At 43.0% G+C, this 21,534-nt stretch overlaps 1 protein-coding gene across 6 annotated transcripts in view; it reads right to left on the bottom strand.

The window, feature by feature from the left end:
• The window catches only part of prkg1b (protein kinase cGMP-dependent 1b), a 164,515-nt gene that overhangs the window by 81,232 nt on the left and 61,749 nt on the right, over positions 1–21,534 (bottom strand). For 4 of the 6 annotated variants that reach the window (XM_031804930.1, XM_020460655.2, XM_031804929.1 and 1 more), the window contains exon 3: positions 12,688–12,801. The exons of the other annotated variants lie outside the window; for them this stretch is intronic. In XM_031804930.1, the coding sequence (XP_031660790.1) occupies positions 12,688–12,801 (114 nt within the window). The remainder of the gene's footprint in view (positions 1–12,687; positions 12,802–21,534) is intronic. 6 annotated transcript variants of the gene reach the window in all.

Here is a 21,534-nt window from a genome sequence, read left to right as displayed (position 1 = left end):
GAGAGAGACAGAGAGAGAGAGAGACAGAGAGAGAGAGAGACAGAGAGAGAGAGAGACAGAGAGAGAGAGAGAGAGAGACAGAGAGAGAGAGAGAGAGACAGAGAGAGAGAGAGAGAGACAGAGAGAGAGAGAGAGAGAGACAGAGAGAGACAGAGAGAGAGAGAGAGAGAGAGAGACAGAGAGAGACAGAGAGAGAGAGAGAGAGAGAGAGAGAGAGAGAGAGAGAGAGAGACAGAGAGAGAGAGAGAGAGAGAGACAGAGAGAGACAGAGAGAGAGAGAGAGAGACAGAGAGAGAGAGAGAGAGAGAGAGACAGAGAGAGAAGAGAGAGAGAGAGACAGAGAGAGACAGAGAGAGAGACAGAGAGAGACAGAGAGAGAGACAGAGAGAGACAGAGAGAGACAGAGAGAGACAGAGAGAGACAGAGAGAGACAGAGAGAGACAGAGAGAGACAGAGAGAGACAGAGAGAGACAGAGAGACAGAGAGAGAGAGAGAGAGAGAGAGAGAGAGAGAGAGTGGGAGACCGTGAGAGTGATAGAAAAACAGAGAGAGAGAGAGGCCGCCGTAGGCAGACATGGCTCTCAAGAGAAGACAGGCTATGTGCTCACTGCCCACAAAATGAGGTGGAAACTGAGTTGCACTTCCAAACCTCCTGCCCAATGTATGACCATATTAGAGAGACATATTTCCCTCAGATTACACAGATCCACAAAGAATTCGAAAACAAATCCAATTTTGATAAACTCCCAATGTTAACACATGTTTCCCATGCCAATAAAGCCCTTGAATTTAAATGAATTGAGAGAGAGATAGAGAGCGAGATCTGTATAAAGCCTGGAGAGAGAGAGAGAGAGAGAGAGAGAGAGAGAGAGAGAGAGAGAGAGAGAGAGGAGACCTCTTTAGAAAGTACATATATTCGGCATGTTTGATGAGGCCAGAGAGAGAGGGAGGAGAGAGAGGGGGAGGAGAGAGACAGAGAGAGTGAGAGAGTGAGTGAGTGAGTGAGTGAGTGAGTGAGTGAGTGAGTGAGTGAGTGAGAGACCTCTTTAGAAAGTACATATATTCGGCATGTTTGATGAGGCCAGAGAGGGGGAGGAGAGAGACAGAGAGAGAGAGAGAGAGAGAGAGAGAGAGAGAGAGAGAGAGAGAGGGGAGACCTCTTTAGAAAGTACATATATTCGGCATGTTTGATGAGGCCAGAGAGAGAGGGAGGAGAGAGAGGTATATTTATATTTAGCACAGCAGTCAGTCTTTTGACTTGAGGCTACAGCATGGTGAGGGCTACATTTGTTTTGAAGAGATCTCAGGCCTGAAAACACATGTATTTATATTTGACTTCTTTCTTCTTCTTTATAAGCAGAACAACTTAATACACTACCCTAAAATGTCTATCTTCTTGTACTGATGGACTCCAGCTGTTAGGAAAGTCTCTACAGTGTGGAGTGGAGTGACTGAATGGTGCTTTAGTAGCGAGTGGCATGCAGACTCGCCCGCACTACCCGACTCGCCCGGCCCCTGTTAGCTGTGGCCATTCATTGTGTTCATTAGATTCAATCCGATTCTTTGAGGCTTTTTATTATTTGTTGTATTTATATAACAAACATGAGTTTGGAAGGTGAACACGCTTAAATATTAAGGCGTTGAACCTCTCACTTAAAGCCTCCAACATATTGGTGGCAATTATATCTAATTGCAGGTAGTGCTGAGCGATTAATGCTTATTGAGGTTGGTTCGGTTTCGGTCCAATTATTGAAAAAATGATCACAGGTTTTTGATTTCGATAATTTAAAAAAAGTATATGAAATGCATTATGAAATAATGCCATTACAATGATTAGAGAGCTTTTTAATAGAAATTCCAAAAGTCCAAAATAGTGAACATTTCAATTGGCAAAACATTGTAATTATTACGATGTCTCTGTCAGGTCCACATTGGCTAGACATCAATAAAAAAATATTATTATTATGAAATACAACATTTCAGCTGTGTTTTATTACTTGGTTTGATGACTTTAATTCCTTTAAAGTGCTCATATCATCTCTGCTCAGCCAATAGCAGTCAGCCAGCCAGACCATCGAAGGTTATCTATATGCCGCAGAGCTGTCTGACAGAATCATAATTTTACTAGTTCCTCAAAGTACATAAGGCATACTTTCACGAACGGTCTCTGTCCCTCTTGACGTGGGGTGTACATTCCTCTCTCATGTGGTCTATGCAGTCTGTGTGTGTATGTATCTAACCCAGGGTTTCCCAAACTCGGTCCTCGGGGGCCCCAAAGGGTGCACGTTTAGTTTTTTGCACTAGCACTATACAGCTGATTAAAATGATCGGCTAATCATCTAGCTTTGCTAATTTGAATCAGCTGTAGAGTGTTAGGACAACAAAACGTTCACCCCTTTGGGTCCCGAGGACCGAGTTTGGGAAACGTGGATCTAACCGAACCTAGCAGGCTGTCCAGAGATCTGTATCTATCCGACCCTAAACATTTTTTTTTTTTTAAAGGATTATGGTCATTGTAGTTTATTGTAGAGTTCAAAAAGTACTCACACTCAAAACCATGAAAAGGAATAACCCAAGGAGGCTGAGATGCAAAAAAATAATATAATGAATTGAATCCATGCTCGAAAGAATACAAAGAGTGAAAGTGCAAGGTGCTATATAAAAATGAGTTTCGGGCCTTATGCCTTCATCAGTGCTGTACAAACAAATGAAGAAGACATGTACTTAAGACACACCTGCTGTGCGTAACAGGCGCAAGCAGATAGTTGATTAGAGACTGTTGAATAGGGAGTCAATGCATATTAACAAGGAATACATAGAAGAGTATAAAAAATGGACAATTCAAATGTCACATATAATTGGAAAGGGGGGGGGTGGACTGCTGGTACGTGTGGACAACACAACAAGGAACATACACGGTCAAATTCCTCATTAAGCCCTTGGCGGTGTAGAGTTTTTAATTAGACGATCCATCGGTCTTCACACTGGAGAAGGCGCTCATCCGTACTGCGGCGTCTGCAGCTTGAGAAACAACGGTCAATGGCACAGATCAGTCACAGAATGATTGTAGTTATTTTCCACGTTTCTGTGCTGAACTAGGTTGAATATTTGCTCAATGAAAACTACAACTCCCCTTAGCCCAGCATCCCACATAGTTCCTTACTTGATTTCTCTCTAGAGAAACTGCATGTTAAGCTCAAATTAATTAAACTGACGACGTCGGTCAAGGAGTTGTTTAATAACTGGGGAAAAAACTAAATGACGGTTAACCGCTCAGTACTACCAACAGTCTACTAAGAGAGTCATATCCAATGTTCAAAAAGAGTTCTCTTACACAGATTAAAACCAACCATTTAATTTACCGTGGATGGAAAATGGAACCCTGTTTAAAGAATCCTCCTTTCCAAATGAAGCCATACAGAGTTGGTTACAATTCACAATTTTATCCTCCAGAAGTATATTACAGCAAATAATGTGGCCAAACTTCAACGTGCTGATAGACTTAAGACCAGTTTTCTTTGAAAACATTTTAACGTAAGGTATCATGTGTATGAATGACATTGCAAATAAGGAGAGTCAAATGTTGAATCGCTCTACACGCTCTTAAGGAAATCACGAATGTCATGGATATATTGGAGCTAATGAATATATGGAGGCTTAAATATCATGACCTAGTGAGATATACATGGCGGAGGCTCAATCAAGCTAGTCGTCTTGACTACTTTCTTATGTCATCTTCGTTGGCACAGAAAGGTAAAAAAAAAGTGTTGATAGGGGACTGAATTTCCACATGGGTGAGGATATTGGAAAGTTTATAAAAACCTATTGTACGATAACTAGTTTTTAACTAGTACAGAGGAATTTATAATGGCCTTTTTCTGACATAACATAGGTACAGCCGATCCCGTTGTTGTATGGGACACTTTTAAAAATGTGGCTTTAGAGGCCATGCAATTCGGCACTCAGCTCTTAAACAAAAGCAATTTAGGTCAAGAGTCCATATTAACAAAGGAAATAGCAATAAAAAACTGTACCATTGAGGCTCAGAATAAGTTGGAGGAAAAACAAAAAGAAATGGAGGAACTTATTCAAGAAAGATCAAGTGTAATATATTATAAAAAATGTACCAAACTGGATGGAATATCAGGTGAAATGCACCAAATTACTTTTTAAATGCTACGAAAAGGAATTTACTGAATCTGGTTACAAATGAGTCAACCATGATTCATAAAAATAATATTTTTAAAGAGGAAACAAAGTACTTTAAAGCATATGTTTTCGTTTGTCTCCTCCATCTTCTCTAGTTCTTGGACACTGTGCTATCTAACCTCTAAACGAGCTTCAATGCCATACAACACTCCTTCCGTGGCCTCCAACTGCTCTTAAACGCTAGTAAAACCAAATGCATGCTTTTCAACCATTCGCTGCCTGCACCCGCACGCCTGACCAGCATCACCACCCTGGATGGTTCCGACCTTGAATATGTGGACATCTATAAGTACCTAGGTGTCTGGCTAGACTGTAAACTCTCCTTCCAGACTCATATCAAACATCTCCAATCGAAAATCAAATCAAGAGTCGGCTTTCTATTCCGCAACAAAGCCTCCTTCACTCACGCCGCCAAACTTACCCTAGTAAAACTGACTATCCTACCGATCCTCGACTTTGGCGATGTCATCTACAAAATTGCTTCCAACACTCTACTCAGCAAACTGGATGCAGTTTATCACAGTGCCATCTGTTTTGGCACTAAAGCACCTTATACCACCCACCACTGCGACTTGTATGCTCTAGTCGGCTGGCCCTCGCTACATATTCGTCGCCAGACCCACTGGCTCCAGGTCATATACAAGTCCATGCTAGGTAAAGCTCCGCCTTATCTCAGTTCACTGGTCACGATGGCAACACCCATCCGTAGCACGCGCTCCAGCAGGTGTATCTCACTGATCATCCCTAAAGCCAACACCTCATTTGGCCGCCTTTCGTTCCAGTACTCTGCTGCCTGTGACTGGAACGAATTGCAAAAATCGCTGAAGTTGGAGACTTTTATCTCCCTCACCAACTTCAAACATCTGCTATCTGAGCAGCTAACCGATCGCTGCAGCTGTACATAGTCTATTGGTAAACAGCCCACCCATTTTCACCTACCTCATCCCCATACTGTTTTTATTTATTTACTTTTCTGCTCTTTTGCACACCAATATCTCTACCTGTACATGTCCATCTGATCATTTATCACTCCAGTGTTAATCTGCAAAATTGTAATTATTCGCCTACCTCCTCATGCCTTTTGCACACAATGTATATAGACTCCCCTTTTTTTTCTAATGTGTTATTGACTTGTTAATTGTTTACTCCATGTGTAACTCTGTGTTGTCTGTTCACACTGCTATGCTTTATCTTGGCCAGGTCGCAGTTGCAAATGAGAACTTGTTCTCAACTAGCCTACCTGGTTAAATAAAGGTGAAATAAAAAAAATCTTCTCTAACCGAAGCTAATTGTATGGATTTTTTTTCTATTAATAAAATAAAATGAACAGCTGTACAGAAAGACTCATGTGAAGGCGAAATTACAGAGGAGGAACTTCTTGATTCAATTAAAGTCCTCAAGTCCGGGAAAACTCCAGTGCTGGATGGCATACCAGTTGAGGTATATCAAAGTCTTTTGATATACTCAGAGGACCATTATTAGCATGTTTTAACCACTCCTATGTAAATGGTAGATTATCAGACATCCTAACAAGAAGGTCTGATTTCATTATTACTGAAACAGGATACAAGTGGTAAACATAAAGATCCAGTCCATTAAAAAAAAGATAATATGTACATCTATATAGGGGTAAAGTGACTATGCATAGATAATAAATAGAGAGTAGCAGCAGCGTAAATAAAGGGTCAATGCAAATAGTCAGGGTGGCCATTTGATGAACTATTCAGCACTTATGGCTTGGGGGTAGAAGCAGTTAAGGAACTTTTTGGACCTAAACTTGGTTCTTGGGTACCTCGTGCTCACCCCTCGTTTCCTGTAGTCCACGATCAGCTCCTTGGTCTTGCTGACCTTGAAGGAAAGATTGTTGCGCCGGCATCACACGGCCAGGTCACTGACCTCATCATTGCCGGTGATCAGGTCTACCCCCGTCGTGTCGTCAATGAACTTGATAATGGTGTTGGAGTTGTGTGTGGCCACACCGTCTTGGGTGAACAGGGAGTACAAGAGGGGACTAAGCACACACCCCTGTGGGGCCCCTGTGTTAGGGGTCAGCGTGGTGGAGGTGGTATTGCCTACCCTCACCACCTGGGGTCAGTAAGTCCAGAATCCAGTTGCAGCGGGAGGTGTTTAGACCCAGAGTACTAAGCTTGGTGGCAAGATTGGAAGGGATAATGGTGTTGAACAACATTCGCATATAGGTATTCCTCTTATCTAGGAGGGTGAGGGTATGGAGAGCAATTGAGATTGCGTCATCTATGGATCTGTTGGGGCGGTATGCAAATTGGAGTGGGTCTAGGGTGGCTGGATGGTGGAGTTAATGTGTGCCATAACCAGCCTCTCAAAGCACTTCATGATTACAGAAGAGAGTGCTACAGGGCAGAAATCATTGTGGCATGAAGCCTTATAGTTCTTAGGAACAGGGATGATTGTGGGGATTACAGACTGGGACAAGGAGAGGTTGAAAATTACTGTGAATATGCCTTCCAGCTGTTCTCTGAGCATGCTCTGAGAACGCGCCCTGGAATACCATTGCAGCCCGCGGCCTTGCAGGTGTTGACCTGATTAAAGAACCTTCTCACGTCGACCTCGGGGATCGAGATCACCCAGTCCTATGGGTCAGTGATGGCCCTCACACCCGGCTTGATGTTGTTGTCATCGTCAAAGCATGCATAAAATGCATTGAGTTCGTCTGGTTGGGCAGATCACGGTTGTGTCTTCCTTTAAAATCCGTAATTAGACTGAAGCCCCTGCCACATGCGGCGGGTGGTGGAGCCTGTGTAATATGATTCCACCTTATTCCTATATTGTCCTTTTGCTCATTTGGTGACTCTGCGGAGGTCATAGCGGGCCTTCTTGTACTTATTCCTGTCTTCGGCCGTAGCATCAGCTCTGTGTGCGGTAGCCCTGCTCTTTAGTTTAGCACGAACCTCAGTGTTAATCCAGGGCTTTTGATTGGGGAAGCAGTGAACTCACTGTGGGTACAACGTCAAATAAAAAAAAGCAGTCTTGAAGCATGCCCTCTGATTCTGTTGAACATTTCTGAATTGCGGGTACTTCCTGTTTTAGTTTCTGCTTGTAAACAGGAAGAGAGAGTACGGAGTTGTGACCCGATTTGCCCAAATAGCGGATGAGGGAGGGTCTTGTATGCTTGCTTTTGGGTAGAATAGCAGTGGTCTAGGACTTTAACGCCCTTAGTGGCGTTGTAAACTTGTTGATGGAAGTTGGGCATCACGTGTCTTAGTGACAGCAAATTAAAATTGCCGGCAACCAGAAAGGCAGCCTCTGGGTGTAGGGTTTCCCGCTTGTTGATTGTACAGTTTGTTATGCACCAGCTTGTTATTCTTATTGTCCTGAGGTGTATACAGCAGTCACCATAACAGCTGGAAACTCCCTCGGGAGGTAGAAGGTTCAGCATTTGGCCATAAGGTATTCTAAGACTGGTGAACAGTGGGTCGACACTTCCACCACGCTGGAATTAGCACACCAGTTGGAGTTGATGAAGAGGCAAACCCCTCCCCCCTTCGAATTCTCCAACTCCATTGTCCCGTACGCTTGGTGAATGGAGAATACATCGAGTTGGATAGCCGTTGGGGGTATCATGTCTGAGAGCCATGTTTCTGAAAAGTAAAGAATATTGCAATTCCAAGTGTTCCCGTTGGTATCGAATCCGTGACTGTAGATTCACCAGTAGATTTGAGGGAAGAGGTGGCCAGTTTATCCTTCGCCTTAATCTCACCAGGATCCTCCCTCTCTTGTTAGCGTTTCCTCTTGGGTAGCCTGAAAATTGGGTTGGAATTACAGAGAAAGCCTAGGACAGATGAGTGGAAGTAAAAGCAGGAATTGGGGTAAGTAACTGCCGATCTGATGTTCAAGAGATATTGTCGGTTGTAAGAAATAATAGCGGATACATTACGTGAAAATATACTCAAAATAAAAGAGAAAATAATCACAAAATAGCAAATTGCGTCGGAGCTTGCAAAAAGGTGGCCATCCTGTACGGCGCAATCTTGATCACGTTGAGGAAGAGGTTGTTTTTCTGACCTCCACCCTATAGGCTGTCTCGTTGTTGGTGATCAGGCCTACCACAGTTGTGTCGTCGGCAAACTTAATGATGGTGTTGGAGTAGTGCTTGGCCACGCAGTCATGGGTGAACAAGGAGTACAGGAGGGGACTAAGCAGGCATCCCTGAGGGGCCCCCGTGTTGAGGATCACCATGGCAGATGTGGCAGATCCAGTTGCAGAGGGAGGTGCTTAGTCCCAGGGTCCTTAGCTTAGTGATGAACTTTGAGGGCCCTATGTTGTTGAACGCTGAGCTGTAGTAAATGGACAGCATTTAGGTTTTCCTTCTATCCAGATGGGAAAGAGCAGTGTGGAGTGCAATAGAGATCGGATCTGTTGGGGGCGGTATGAGAATTGGTGTGGGTGTAGGGTTTCTGGGATGATGGTGTTGATGTGAGCCATGCATGACCAGCCTTTCAAAGCACTTCATGGCTACATACGTGAGTGCTACGGGTCAGTGTGCAAGTTTTGAGGGAGTGTGCAATTGGCATGCTGACTGCAGGAATGTCCACCAGAGCTGTTGCCAGAGAATTTAATGTTGTTTTCTCCACCATTAGCTGCCACCAATGTTGTTTTAGAGAATTTGGCAGTGTGTTCAACCAGTTTCACAACCGTAGACCACAGCCCAGGACCTCCACATCTGGCTTCTTCACCTGTGGGATCAGCTGGCTGAGGGGGGGGGGGGGGGGGTGCTGAGGTGTATTTCTCTCTGTAATAAAGCCCTTTTGTGGGGAAAAACTAAGTCTGATTGGCTGGGCCTGGCTCCCCAGTGGGTGGGCCTGGCTCCCCAGTGGGTGCAGCTATGCCCTCCCAGGCCCTCCTATGGCTGGGACCCTGCCCAGTCATGTGAAATCAATACATTAGGGCCGAATGAATTCATTTCAATTGACTGATTTCCTTCTATGAACTGTAACTCAGTAAAATCGTAGAAAATGTTGCATGTTGTGTTTATATTTTTGTTCAGTATATATTATAGTTAGAAGAATATAATTGAGCTTAGCTGAATAAAATGGAAAATTAATTTTTCCCCATTCTCGAGCGAGAGTGCACGCATATAACGTGGCTATGTTGATCGTAAAAAATGTAATTTGAAACAGGACCTATACACTAGATTTAGGGTCATTCGGCAACTTTAGTTGTGATGATACAAACCTTAGAATCAAAACTTATATGGGCTGCATGATGCGACTATAGGCTATTGATGATTTGAGAAAGCCTGGAGAAAAAAAGCTTGCACTCTGTACCTTGTCTCAGGCTATATTTAAGCTGTTCTCTCATCAAGTGATCATATTTTCACCCATCAGACTATTCTCAATTTAATCTCGTCTTTACTAATATGTAACATTTTTCACTCACGTCAGGTAGGCTACTCCGGGTAATTTCACTGTGCAGGTGAGTCTTAAAAATACATACTGTTTTGATGATAAGTGTTTGATGCGATTTGAGTACCAAACCATTAGCAACCTGATGATCGTCAGTGAGTTGGTACAACTAACGCATGCCCAGAGTGCAGATCACCGTAACTCAATGGTCATGTAGAATTTTACTCAGGTCATGACTCATGACTGCTGGTGTGGCGGTAACAACCGCAACAGCCCCAGCCATTAAGCTTATAGTACATAACTGCCAGTCTCACAAGCTCACAGAAAGCCAATAGTAAGTCCACTATGTCCACAGCATGCTACAAAGCTAAACAATCCACGGAAGTACATCTAAACCATGGCAACAACATAAACGCAGATAGCGACGTGTCTATCAACCTTCAACTTCAGGAGAAATATGAAGCATCAGATGAGTGGTTTATTATATTTCCCTGCAGCAACCGTTTACCTTGAGTTACAGGCAGGAGTCCTAGGGTAGTTTTAATGAAGCAATAGGATTGGCTGTGCCTGCTCTTTGTGGTTATTAGCGGCATACAAGGGGGTGAAATGCATTTTCTCCTGGGACTCAGTATAAATAGTCAGGATAGAAATGTCTCTATGGCAACAAGCTATTCAGCCAACATAACACCTGAATGAAAACGAGAGAGGGACAACACAGCACCCTCCAAAAAACAGACAGCCCCTCTTAATACTGGTAATGACTTTATGTGTGAAAATATACAGGGGTGCAACTTTGGTTTTAAGTGGGGAGGACATTTATTATAAAACATGTAAAAATCCAGTGGGATAAACACTCCAAACAGCCTACCCGACCGCTCGGAAGCGTCCACATGGTCCTAAAGCACACTGTTGCATCGTTTTGTATCACATTCCAATAATAAAACTGTGGGGGACAAAAATGCCATTTCAGAATGTGAGGGGGGGGGGGACTTATCCCCCTTTCCCCAGTGAAAGTTGCGCCCCTGAAAATATATAACAGAAAGAGAGAAGGGGGGGGGGGGATCATCACCTTATGCTAACAGTCCAACAACACAGCAGAAGAGAGTGGACAGACATGTTGCTGGTGAAAAATGTTGAACGGCTGCCATGTCAACTGGCTGCCAATACCTATAGACGTGGGTGTGCCATTACTTTGAAACACATTACTGTTTCACTGCATGAAAATAATCCCGTGAAAATATAAGTATACTAACAGATGGCTGATACATTGGAGGAGAGTGATATAGAGAGGTCTGTCATTGACTCCTTAGGGGTTCTTCTTTCTGTACATTCAAGGAAAAGTGTTTCAGGCTCTGGCCAGTCCAGCTTTGAAAGTACAAGAAAGCTCTTTCTCCAATAGCAGCCCTTTTCAGTAACAAACTATATCACTTTTTTGTTTTCTTTGACGCTGTATAGGACCTGTCATATTTCCAAAGACATCGGTGACAACTGTTATCGTGAAGGACTGAGATCGTCCCACAAACTGCAGCTAGATTTGTCCCAGAAGGATCCTAGACATCAGAACTCTTATGACCCCCATTACATTGTTGCAATCCTAATGAAGTGCTGCTTCTACTACCACAGTCAGTGAATGAAAGAGGGAATCTAAGTCTAAGCAAGTACCATCACGCCGCAATTCTTTTTTTAAATGCAGTAAACAAATGAATTGATAACGCTGCTTCATTTTACAGTAATTGATTGTTTAATTAATCTCTTCATTTATTTTAGAAAAACACAGTAATGGTGTTTTGCGTGACTCTCTGTAGAGACAACCACTAGTTCAGAGCGAATGCTCATTACACCTGTAGCTGTAACCAGGCACACTTTTGGTGGCAGACTCATCAAAGCTGCATGTGAGGGAAGCTTTTGATGTGTTTCAGAGGAAAAGAAACAAAGTGATTTTTTGTGGCTAAAGAAACACAATGCATAATCTGTGTCATTTGAAGGAATCAATGTAGCTAGAATCAATTCAAGCTAAAACAGTGAGGATTTTAGCAGATTTTGACATGTTGTTTCAGCTAGACTGACTCATTGGGCTATTTACACAATGAAATCATCTTCTCTTTTTGAAAGTATGAACAACGTCTAGAAAAACATGTTGAAGTCTTTGTGATGATCTGTGTGTGTGTGCGCGTGTGCAGGTGGGTTGTGTGGTTACACAGACCTAAATGAACGCGTGGGAGTGCTTGAGTGGGTGCATTCACTGCGCTCTAAACCTTCCCTGAAAAACTAGATTTGATATATAAAAACAATTGAAATGGATGCTGTGCATGAAATAGCCTAATCAGATTTGTTTTCATCAACAGCTGCTACTCTTACCATTTACATTGGCTTCAGAGCAACAGAAATATACAGCTGTCACTACAAGGAACTATGGACATGAAAAGATAATGGCTACATTTGATTTCAGTTATGTTTCCATACTAATCTGACTTTAGTTATGACAAAAGAAATTGATTTGCCTAAAAGGTGCTCTATAAACATTAATATGCCGAACAGCAATTCCAGGGACACCCTCCTTTTTAAATGATTAATCAATGATTAATCAAGTGTAAAAATAGAACGTGAATCTCCTCAAGATAGACATGTTAATCTGTGTGTGTGCTTAAATTCTCTCTCTGTGTTTGACAAAAGCAGAAATGTAACCTTCAAAGCACAACAAATTACTCAGAGGCTGTTATCAGTATCTCAGAGGTGGGATTAGTCAAATCGACCAGTGTGTTTACCTGGCATTAATTCATAAGAGGGGGAATCATTTGTCCGATTCCATGCCGGGTGGATATTCATAATTGATTCAAAACAAACAACTTTACATGTTAATCGCCTCGGCTCAACTCACTGCTGCTGAAAGGCCCGTAGGTTTGATTTACTAAGCTTGGATAGGGATTTCTTTCTTACCTTCTGAAAATAACATGTGCAAATGCTTAGTATATCAGGTCCAGGGAGTATATGGCAGATAAGCCTGTGGACAGTTATGGTCAAGCTTATATTCCTGAACTCAACTATGGTGTAGAGTGCTTGGGCGACCCACTGTCTCCATTATACTGGTCACACTTACTCTTGACGGTGGCCGTCCTGGTGCAGTTGTAGAGGATGGCCAGCTCCCCAAACACCTTCCCAGGACCCATGGTGCACAGCTTCATGCTCTCCTTTGTCACCTCCACCTTCCCATCTGCAAGGACAAAACGACAGAGCAGAGCACACTTTCTCATTTCCCCCGCTGATGCACGGTCCGTGAAAGTGAGCATGACAAGCTGGAAATGTCACCGTGCTGCTGTTGCCCAGATTGGGGAGAAGTCAAAGCTAATGCACTACAATAACATTCTAAATTCATTACTTAAATGGGACATGAGAGAGGGATCACAGCAGAATGGTATGCAGACTCCACAATAATGGGCTCAGGGGGGAAATGGGACACTGGCTAGGAAAAAAATATAGGGGAAAGGGAATAGCAAAACAGACATTAGTTTTAAATCATTACGAAGTGACAGATGGGGGAGATTGAAAGTATTGCTGGAACGTGAGGGAATGAATGTCGCTGAATGTCCAGCAGAAACCTGCAGGCTCCAAAATCCCCATCTCTGCATTGATGTATCTGATTCTGGCAAGTGGGCATTTCACCAAGCAGCAACAACTCACAGTTTACAGACTGGCGCCAGATGAAGGACTGCCATTCTCTAATCAGAACAGATGGGTCATTCCAATCCCTCATTGGTCATTGGCCACTCATTGGTCATGAGTGTTTGAACAATACATTGTTTCTCCTAACGGCCGGAGGTGCAACATGCATTTACCAAAATGCCACGTAAGTGAGAACATTTTATAAGTGCGTCATTGGAGCATATGTCAATACTGATACACTTTTAGAAATAAGGGTACGGTTAGGGTACGGTATGGTTCCCTGGGGTACAAAAATATTAAAATACACAAAATGGACCTTCAATAGGTACACATAATTATCTCACATAGTACTGTTCAGTACCTTATAGGGTACATGTGCGGATAAAGAATATAATGGTACATTTTCTTACCCAATACTTTGGGTAGCCTAGTTGTTAGAGCATTGGACTAGTAACCGAAAGGTTGCAAGTTCAAATCCCCAAGCTGACAAGGTACATATCTGTTGTTCTGCCCCTGGACTGGCAGTTAACCCACTGTTCCTAGGCCGTCATTGAAAATAAGAATTTGTCCTTAACTGACTTGCCTAGTTAAATAAAGATATAAACAATAATTTCATTCAAAACAAGGGGTAAGGTGTGAAGGTACATTTTTTGTGTACCCTCAATACCCACCATAAGGTACAATGATGAATTTTTGCACCTAAAAATGGAACTAACGGCTTTATCACTGGGGTGGTACCCTAAAAAGGCATATTTCCCAGCATGCTCTACTTTAGGTTTTAAAAAATCTAATTGCATTTCATAGTTGTGTTTTTGCATGTACATAGAATGATTGATTAATCTTATGCACCACAAAGATAAATAACATAAATGTTTCTAAACTAATCCAATCAATGAGTTATATTTGTTGTACCCATAACGGTTGTTCCAGTTTAAACGGCTTAGATAGTGTCATCACAAAGTTCCTTGCCCTGGCAGTAATTATGAATAAATACAAATTCCAAATGTTGAATATCTTAATTCTGTCTGGATTCCAATAGGAATTACACATCACTTTGCAAGCCAGCATAATGTGACATGTTTGTAGGGTTGCAAAATCATTTTTGGAAGATTCTTGGAAATGGGAGGGTAACTTTGACATTGGGGGGTATTGTAGACCAGTGACAAAATATCTCAATTTAATCCAAGTCAAGGGGTGAGAATACTTTCTGAAGGCACTGTAATTCATACCATTCCACCAATTCCGATCCATTCTTTACCACGAGCCCATCCTCCCAAATTAAGGTATCACCAACCTCCTGTGGATTAAGCTACATATTTTCTTACCTCTACTCCCTCTTATCTCTTGTTTTACACCTTCTTAATTTTACAATCCTGGTTCCATTGTGTTCACTGAACACCATACATTTGCGAAATAACTTGAGCCTTTCCTTCCAAAAGCACACCTCTGGTGTTTTTGATTTGAGGCCAGGGCAGATAAAAACAAAGGCAAAACACTGTTGATGTGGTTTGATGGCACCCTGTGGTGCACTGACTACAGCTGTGTGAAATTGATCTAAACATTGGATCTAGGCAAACGCAGTGCGGAACTGACCCAAATGGTGACAGCATCAACAGCCTCTCTTCCATCTAAGGCTTCTGGAGGGAGAAATCTTCTCCAGCACTGTTGGCAGCTCCTTTATCAGCTGGAGAATGAAATGTACACAGATCTACTCCCTTCAAACAAGTTCTGATATTATCTTGACTGTTCCGTAATTCACCTTCAAAAAACAAAATGTGAAAATGGGCCATAAGAATTTACTGGGGTTTTAAAATGACAGCACAACACCTGCGCCTGCAAAAAGTAATGGTCTTCACACACGGAGCGAGTTATCTCACTCTGCCAGCCCACCTTCCTCCCCAACACTTGTATTAGATATCCATCATCCCCTGACAGCTTTATCTGTGATGGAGTGGCAGCACACTAAGATAAACGGGATGGAGGACACGGAGGACAATCGGATACAGTGTTTATCTCAGAGTCACGTTTGCATTTAAGTCCACGCTGCATGATGGCAGGGCATCACAATGTTCTGTATCAGTCATCGTTGTATTTCCTGCCAGAAAAGCATGGGATTCATTTCCATTTCAGGAATGTCTGTTTAACTGTGTAACATCATGAAGGGCGTGAATAAGAGCAGACAAAATCTGCCTCTAGTAGACAATAGTCAAATCGACTAGATAGGTATTTTAATCAAACTGGTCTTCTGTCACTGAATCCTCCAAATAATACACTCATATGAATCAACTCGCTACTACACTAGAGGGGACAACTGGCGTAATAACCCCATGGGTATAGAAACTAGGCATTTACAATGGGTACAATGGGTGTTAGTTGTTTAAAAGGAACTTGTCTAACTCATTCTCCATGATCACTAATGGGATTAATACTGTATCAGTAGCAAAGTACCGCTATTCAGTACCTCTACTGTAAGTCCAAAAACACAGAGTGAGAACACATTTAGTAGAGAGTCACTCATAAACAACCCTGGCAGCAATCTCAGTGAGAGTCTGAAGATGCTTTCACACAGGGGAAATATTGCTCAGGGCATCCCGTGGCGCTGCAGTAAGAGGAACCCCAGATAGAGTCACACATGAAAGTGCCTGTCTGCTATATCTGGAGAGAGTTAATCTAGGAGCAACCATTGGATCGATGGCCCAGCCATTCATACTCTCAGTGTGCACTGCAGTCAGGCATATTGTACTCCTCCCGCCGCTCCTCACTCCCCCATCGCCACAGACTAGATCTCTAGACGATATAGACCAATCACAGAGGAGATACTGGTGGTTGGGTTATGGGGGACCACATTCTATTACCCCACAATACAATGCAGGCTTCATCTTGAAGGCTTTTATCAGTGGACTAACAGAGGCTCGGGGAGGGAGCCCTGGTAGTTACGAGAGAAAATGAAACTGTCTTTGTGGTGTTGCTTTAGTGTGCCATCCATTGTGGTTACGCTTATAGACTACCTATTCATGTGGGACAGTTAGCTAATAGGACCCCTGACTTCAGTCTGATTGAGAAATTAATCACTGTGGGTGGTCAGACTATAGCAGCTAGGCCTAATGGTTTTATCCACCAAGGAAAGGCTCACATCGACCAAGCAGGAACCATTTCATGTTCTTAGAACCTTGGATTTTTGATGAGATCCCAAATATAGGACTATGACAAGAAACATTTTACAACTCAGGAAGACAAAGCCATAAATAGATAGAATCTGTTAACCAGAATTTGTTGGTCTGAATCCTCTCTGACACATTGTTGAGGTGTTGCGTGAAACAAAAAAGGGAAAGCTGAAATACACAGCAGAGTGAGATAATATCTGGATCTGTGCCTGTTTTGCACACATGCAAACGACATCCAGCTCGATTCAAATGACGAACGCAGCAACAATGACCTTGTAGAAGAGACAGCTATTGTATAGCAGGCATCCAACAGCCCTGCTAAACGGGGTCAGTCTCCTGCCTGCCGCTATGTGACTGCCAGGCGTCATGACACACATTGGCAGCACTTACACACCTTCACAAGGCTTGTCAACTCTTTGCTCCGGCTGTAATGAAGATGTAAGACCTCTGACAGCCAGTGCCACTCGCAGGTGTCACCATGCAAGGCCATGGAAGCCACGCCAATGGTGTGTACACTGTTGAATTTAATTCAGTTCAATACACTTTAGATTACAAATCGGCAGACTCGATAGACTCGATCCTCATCGGCAGACTCGATAGCCTTGGTTTCTCAAATGATTGCCTCGTCTGGTTCACCAACTACTTCTCTGATAGAGTTCAAGGTGTCAAATCGGAGGACCTGTTGTCCGGGCCTCTGGCAGTCTCTATGGACGTGCCACAGGGATCAATTCTCGGGCCGACTCTCTTCTCTGTATACATAAATGATGTCGCTCTTGCTGCTGGTGAGTCTCTGATCCACCTCTACGCAAACAACACCATTCTGTATACTTCTGGCCCTTCTTTGGACACTGTGTTAACAACCCTCCAGACGAGCTTCGATGCCATACAACTCTCCTTCCGTGGCCTCCAACTGCTCTTAAATACAAGTAAAACTAAATGCATGCTCTTCAACCGATTGCTGTCTGCACCTGCCCGCCCGTCCAGCATCACTACTCTGGACGGTTCTGACTTAGAATATGAGGACAACTACAAATTCTAGGTGTCTGGTTAGACTGTAAACTCTCCTTCCAGACTCACATCAAACATCTCCAATCCAAAGTTAAATCTAGAATTGGCTTCCTATTTCGCAACAAAGCATCCTTCACTCATGCTGCCAAAAATACCCTTGTAAAACTGACCATCCTACCGATTTTCGACTTTTGCGATGTCATTTACAAAATAGCCTCCAATACCCTACTCAATAAATTGGATGCAGTCAATCACAGTGCCATCCGTTTTGTCACCAAAGCCCCATATACTACCCACCACTGCGACCTGTACGCTCTCTTTGGCTGGCCCTCGCTTCATACTCGTCGCCAAACCCACTGGCTCCAGGTCCTCTACAAGACCCTGCTAGGTAAAGTCCCCGCCTTATCTCAGCTCGCTGGTCACCATAGCAGCACCCACCTGTAGCACGCGCTCCAGCAGGTATATCTCGCTGATCACCCGCAAAACCAATTATTCCTTTGGCCGCCTCTCCTTCCAGTTCTCTGCTGCCAATGACTGGAACGAACTACAAAAATCTCTGAAACTGGAAACACTTATCTCCCTCACTAGCTTTAAGCACCAACTGTCAGAGCAGCTCACAGATTACTGCACCTGTACATATCCCACCTATAATTTAGCCCAAACAACTACCTATTCCCCTACAGTATTTATTTATTTATTTTGCTCCTTTGCACCCCATTATTTCTATTTCTACTTTGCACATTCTTCCACTGCAAATCTACCCTTCCAGTGTTTTACTTGCTATATTGTATTTACTTCGCCACCATGGCCTTTTTTTGCCTTTACCTCCCTTTATCTCACCTCATTTGCTCACATCGTATATAGACTTATTTTTCTACTGTATTATTGACTGTATGTTTGTTTTACTCCATGTGTAACTCTGTTGTTGTACGTGTCAAACTGCTTTGCTTATCTTGGCAAGGTCGCAATTGTAAAATGAGAACTTGTTCTCAACTTGCCTACCTGGTTAAATAAAGGTGAAATAATGAAAAAATAAACAATGCGATTACAGAGCAATCAAAGAAATAGAATGTAACTACCTGTTAATTACATGTCAATAAGATGTTTCTCCTGAGTGTTACAGTGTTATTACATGGGTGGTAAAGCAACTTCAAGCGTTACCATGGTAATTGTTGAAGAGAAAACACACACCAGGGCCCAACCACTCACTATGTGAGCAGTAAAAATAAGCCAGCTCCCATGTGCCCTCTGACCTCTGTGTATTACAATCAGCTTACATTATGGTCAACGTTTAATCAACCATGTAATAACCACCATGACAACACTCTCGTTTATTATCAGCTGATTTGTTTGCTGTAGTGGTTGTAAATACCTAATATTGATTTGTTGGCGACATCCACCATGCTCTTTTTTTATCTATTGCATCAATCAACATAATAGACTGTTGGTGTCGAAAAACCAACAAATCAACCGGAGTACGATCATGTTGTTGAGGCGACCCACAGAGCGATAGTGTATTTGGGGATGTCACCTGCAAATAAATCCTATGTGAGTAATGTTACCATAATTGCTCAGTCACTGACTGCAGCTGCCACAAACTCACACATCTAGAATTTTTCTAGTAATTCCAACACTGACGCCAATGTCCCTGATTTCCATTTCAAGACCTTCATAGATATTGGCAGTGAAATGTCATCTGCATATTCACTCTGCATGTATCCTCATTGCCATTGGTGCAATATCTGCCAATAATCTGCCAATTACGTAAGTGAATGGGCTTGTTATTAATACACTTAATTACAGCATAATTTCCTCAACAGAAAAGAAGATAGTCACAGTTACACTACATGGCCAAATGTATGTGGACACCCTTCAAATAAGTGGATCCGGCAATTTCAGAGACACCCGTTGCTGACAGGTCAGTTCGCCAACGTTCTGCCTGCTAGAGCCAACCCGGTCAACTGTAAGTGATGTTATTATGAAGTAGAAACATCTAGGAGCAACAACGGCTCAGCCGTGAAGTGGTAGGCCACACAAGCTCACAGAACGGGACCGCTGAAGCGTGTAACACGTAAAAATCGTCTGTCCTCGGTTGCAACACTCACTACCGAGTTCCAAACTGCCTCTGGAAGCAACGTCAGCACAAGAACTGTTCGCCGGGAGCTTCATGAAATGGGTTTCCATAGCCGAGTAGCCGCACACAAGCCTAAGATCCTCATGCACAATGCCAAGCTTCGGCTGGAGTGGTGTAAAGCTCACCGCCATTGAACTTTGGAGCAGTAGAAACCTGTTCTCTGGAGTGATGAATCACGCATCATCATCTGGCAGTTCGATGGACGAATCTGGAATTGGCGGATGCCAGGAGAACGCTACCTGCCCGAATGCATAGTGCAAACAGTAAAGTTTGGTGGAGGTGGAATAATGATCTAGGGCTGTTTTTCATGGTTCGAGCTAAGCCCCTTAGTTCCAATGAAGGGAAATCTTACAATGACTTTCTAGATGATTCTGTGCTTCCAACTTTGTGGCAACAGGTTCGGGTGAAGGCCCTTTCCCGTTTCAGCATGACAATGCCACCATGCACAAAGCGAGGTCCACACAGAAATTGTTTGTCGAGATCGATGTGGAAGAATTTGACTGGCCTCCACAGAGCCTTGACATCTTTGGGAGGATTTGGAATGCTGACTGCGAGCCAGGCCTAATCGCCCTACATCAGTGCCCAACCTCACTAATGATCTTGTAGCTGAATGGAAGCAAGTCCCCGCAGCAATATTCCATCATATAGTGGAAAGCCTTCCAAGAAGAGTGGAGGCTGTTACAGCAGCAAAGGGGGACCAACTCCATATTAATGCCCATGATTTTGGAATAAGATATTCGACGAGCAGGTGTCCACATACTTTTGGTCATGTAGTGCTTTTTTTTGTGTGCAAATAAGCCTGGTGGCAAGGCTTATATGCCAGATGTTCAAAAGCCAAACATTTCAAATGCCACGTTCATCCCTTATTGTGAATGAGCCAAGTCAATAGTAAATTACCTTTGAGGATGATGGCATATATTCAAGCACAAATAACCAACGACAGGGAGGCAAAAGAGCTCATTCTGGACAATTGTGTGTTTGCATACACCAGAAGCTACAATGAAATCAATTTACTGAACTCCCTCTCTGCAGTCAATAGGCCATTAAATCCACTCACAAAGCCTCCCTTATGGGGGGGCGTCTTCATTTACTGATTGTGACTTGCCAACGGGCAAAAAAAAGAAGAAGAAGAAGCAAGTCAAGTAAACCTCCTGCTGTCAGGTAACTGGCTTCTTTCTCTATGTACCAAAGAGAAGAGCCATTTACAAAAGCTCTTCTTTGATGCTTTTGCTGTACAAATACATTTGTTTTCCTCTGTATCCACCTGTCTCTCCTTTAACCTCCGTCAGTAGCAGTGAGTGGGTAAAGTCCATGGGAAAACCAAATTGGGAAGAAAAGCCATATTACAACCTATGTGTTGTGATAATTGCATTGTTTGCTATATAACCTGTTAGTTCATATGACTTGACACCGTGATACTGTATACAGTGCCTTTGTAAAGTATTCAGACCCCTTGACTTTTTCTAAATTTTGTTAGGTTACAGCCTTATTCTAAAATTGATTGAATTGTTTTATTTGCTCATCTATCTACACACAATATCCCATAATGACAATGCAAAAACAGGTTTTTAGAAAATGTTGCTAATTGATTAGAAAAACAAACAGAAATATCACATTTACATAAGCATTCAGACCCTTTACTCTGCACTTTGTTGAAGCACCTTTGGCAGAAATTACAACCTTAAGTCTTCTTGGGTATGACGTTACAAGCTTGGCACACCTGTATTTGAGGATTTTCTACCATTCTTCTCTGCAGATCCTCTCAAGCTCTGTTAAGTTGGAAGGGGGAGCGTTGCTGCACGGCTATTTTCAGGTCTCTCCAGAGATGTTTGATTGGGTGCAAGTCTGACCTCTGGCCGGGCCGCTCAAGGACATTCAGAGACTCGTCCTGAAGCCACTCCTGCTTTGTCTTGGCTATGTGCTTAGGGTCGTTGTCCTGTTGGAAGGTGAACCTTCGCCCCAGTCTGAAGTCCTGAGT

The sequence above is a fragment of the Oncorhynchus kisutch genome, linkage group LG25, assembly GCF_002021735.2.
Source record: "Oncorhynchus kisutch isolate 150728-3 linkage group LG25, Okis_V2, whole genome shotgun sequence".
Lineage (NCBI taxonomy): Eukaryota > Metazoa > Chordata > Actinopteri > Salmoniformes > Salmonidae > Oncorhynchus > Oncorhynchus kisutch.
The sequence above is the reverse complement of the archived record's forward strand: the minus strand, read 5'-3'. Positions and strand labels throughout refer to the sequence as shown.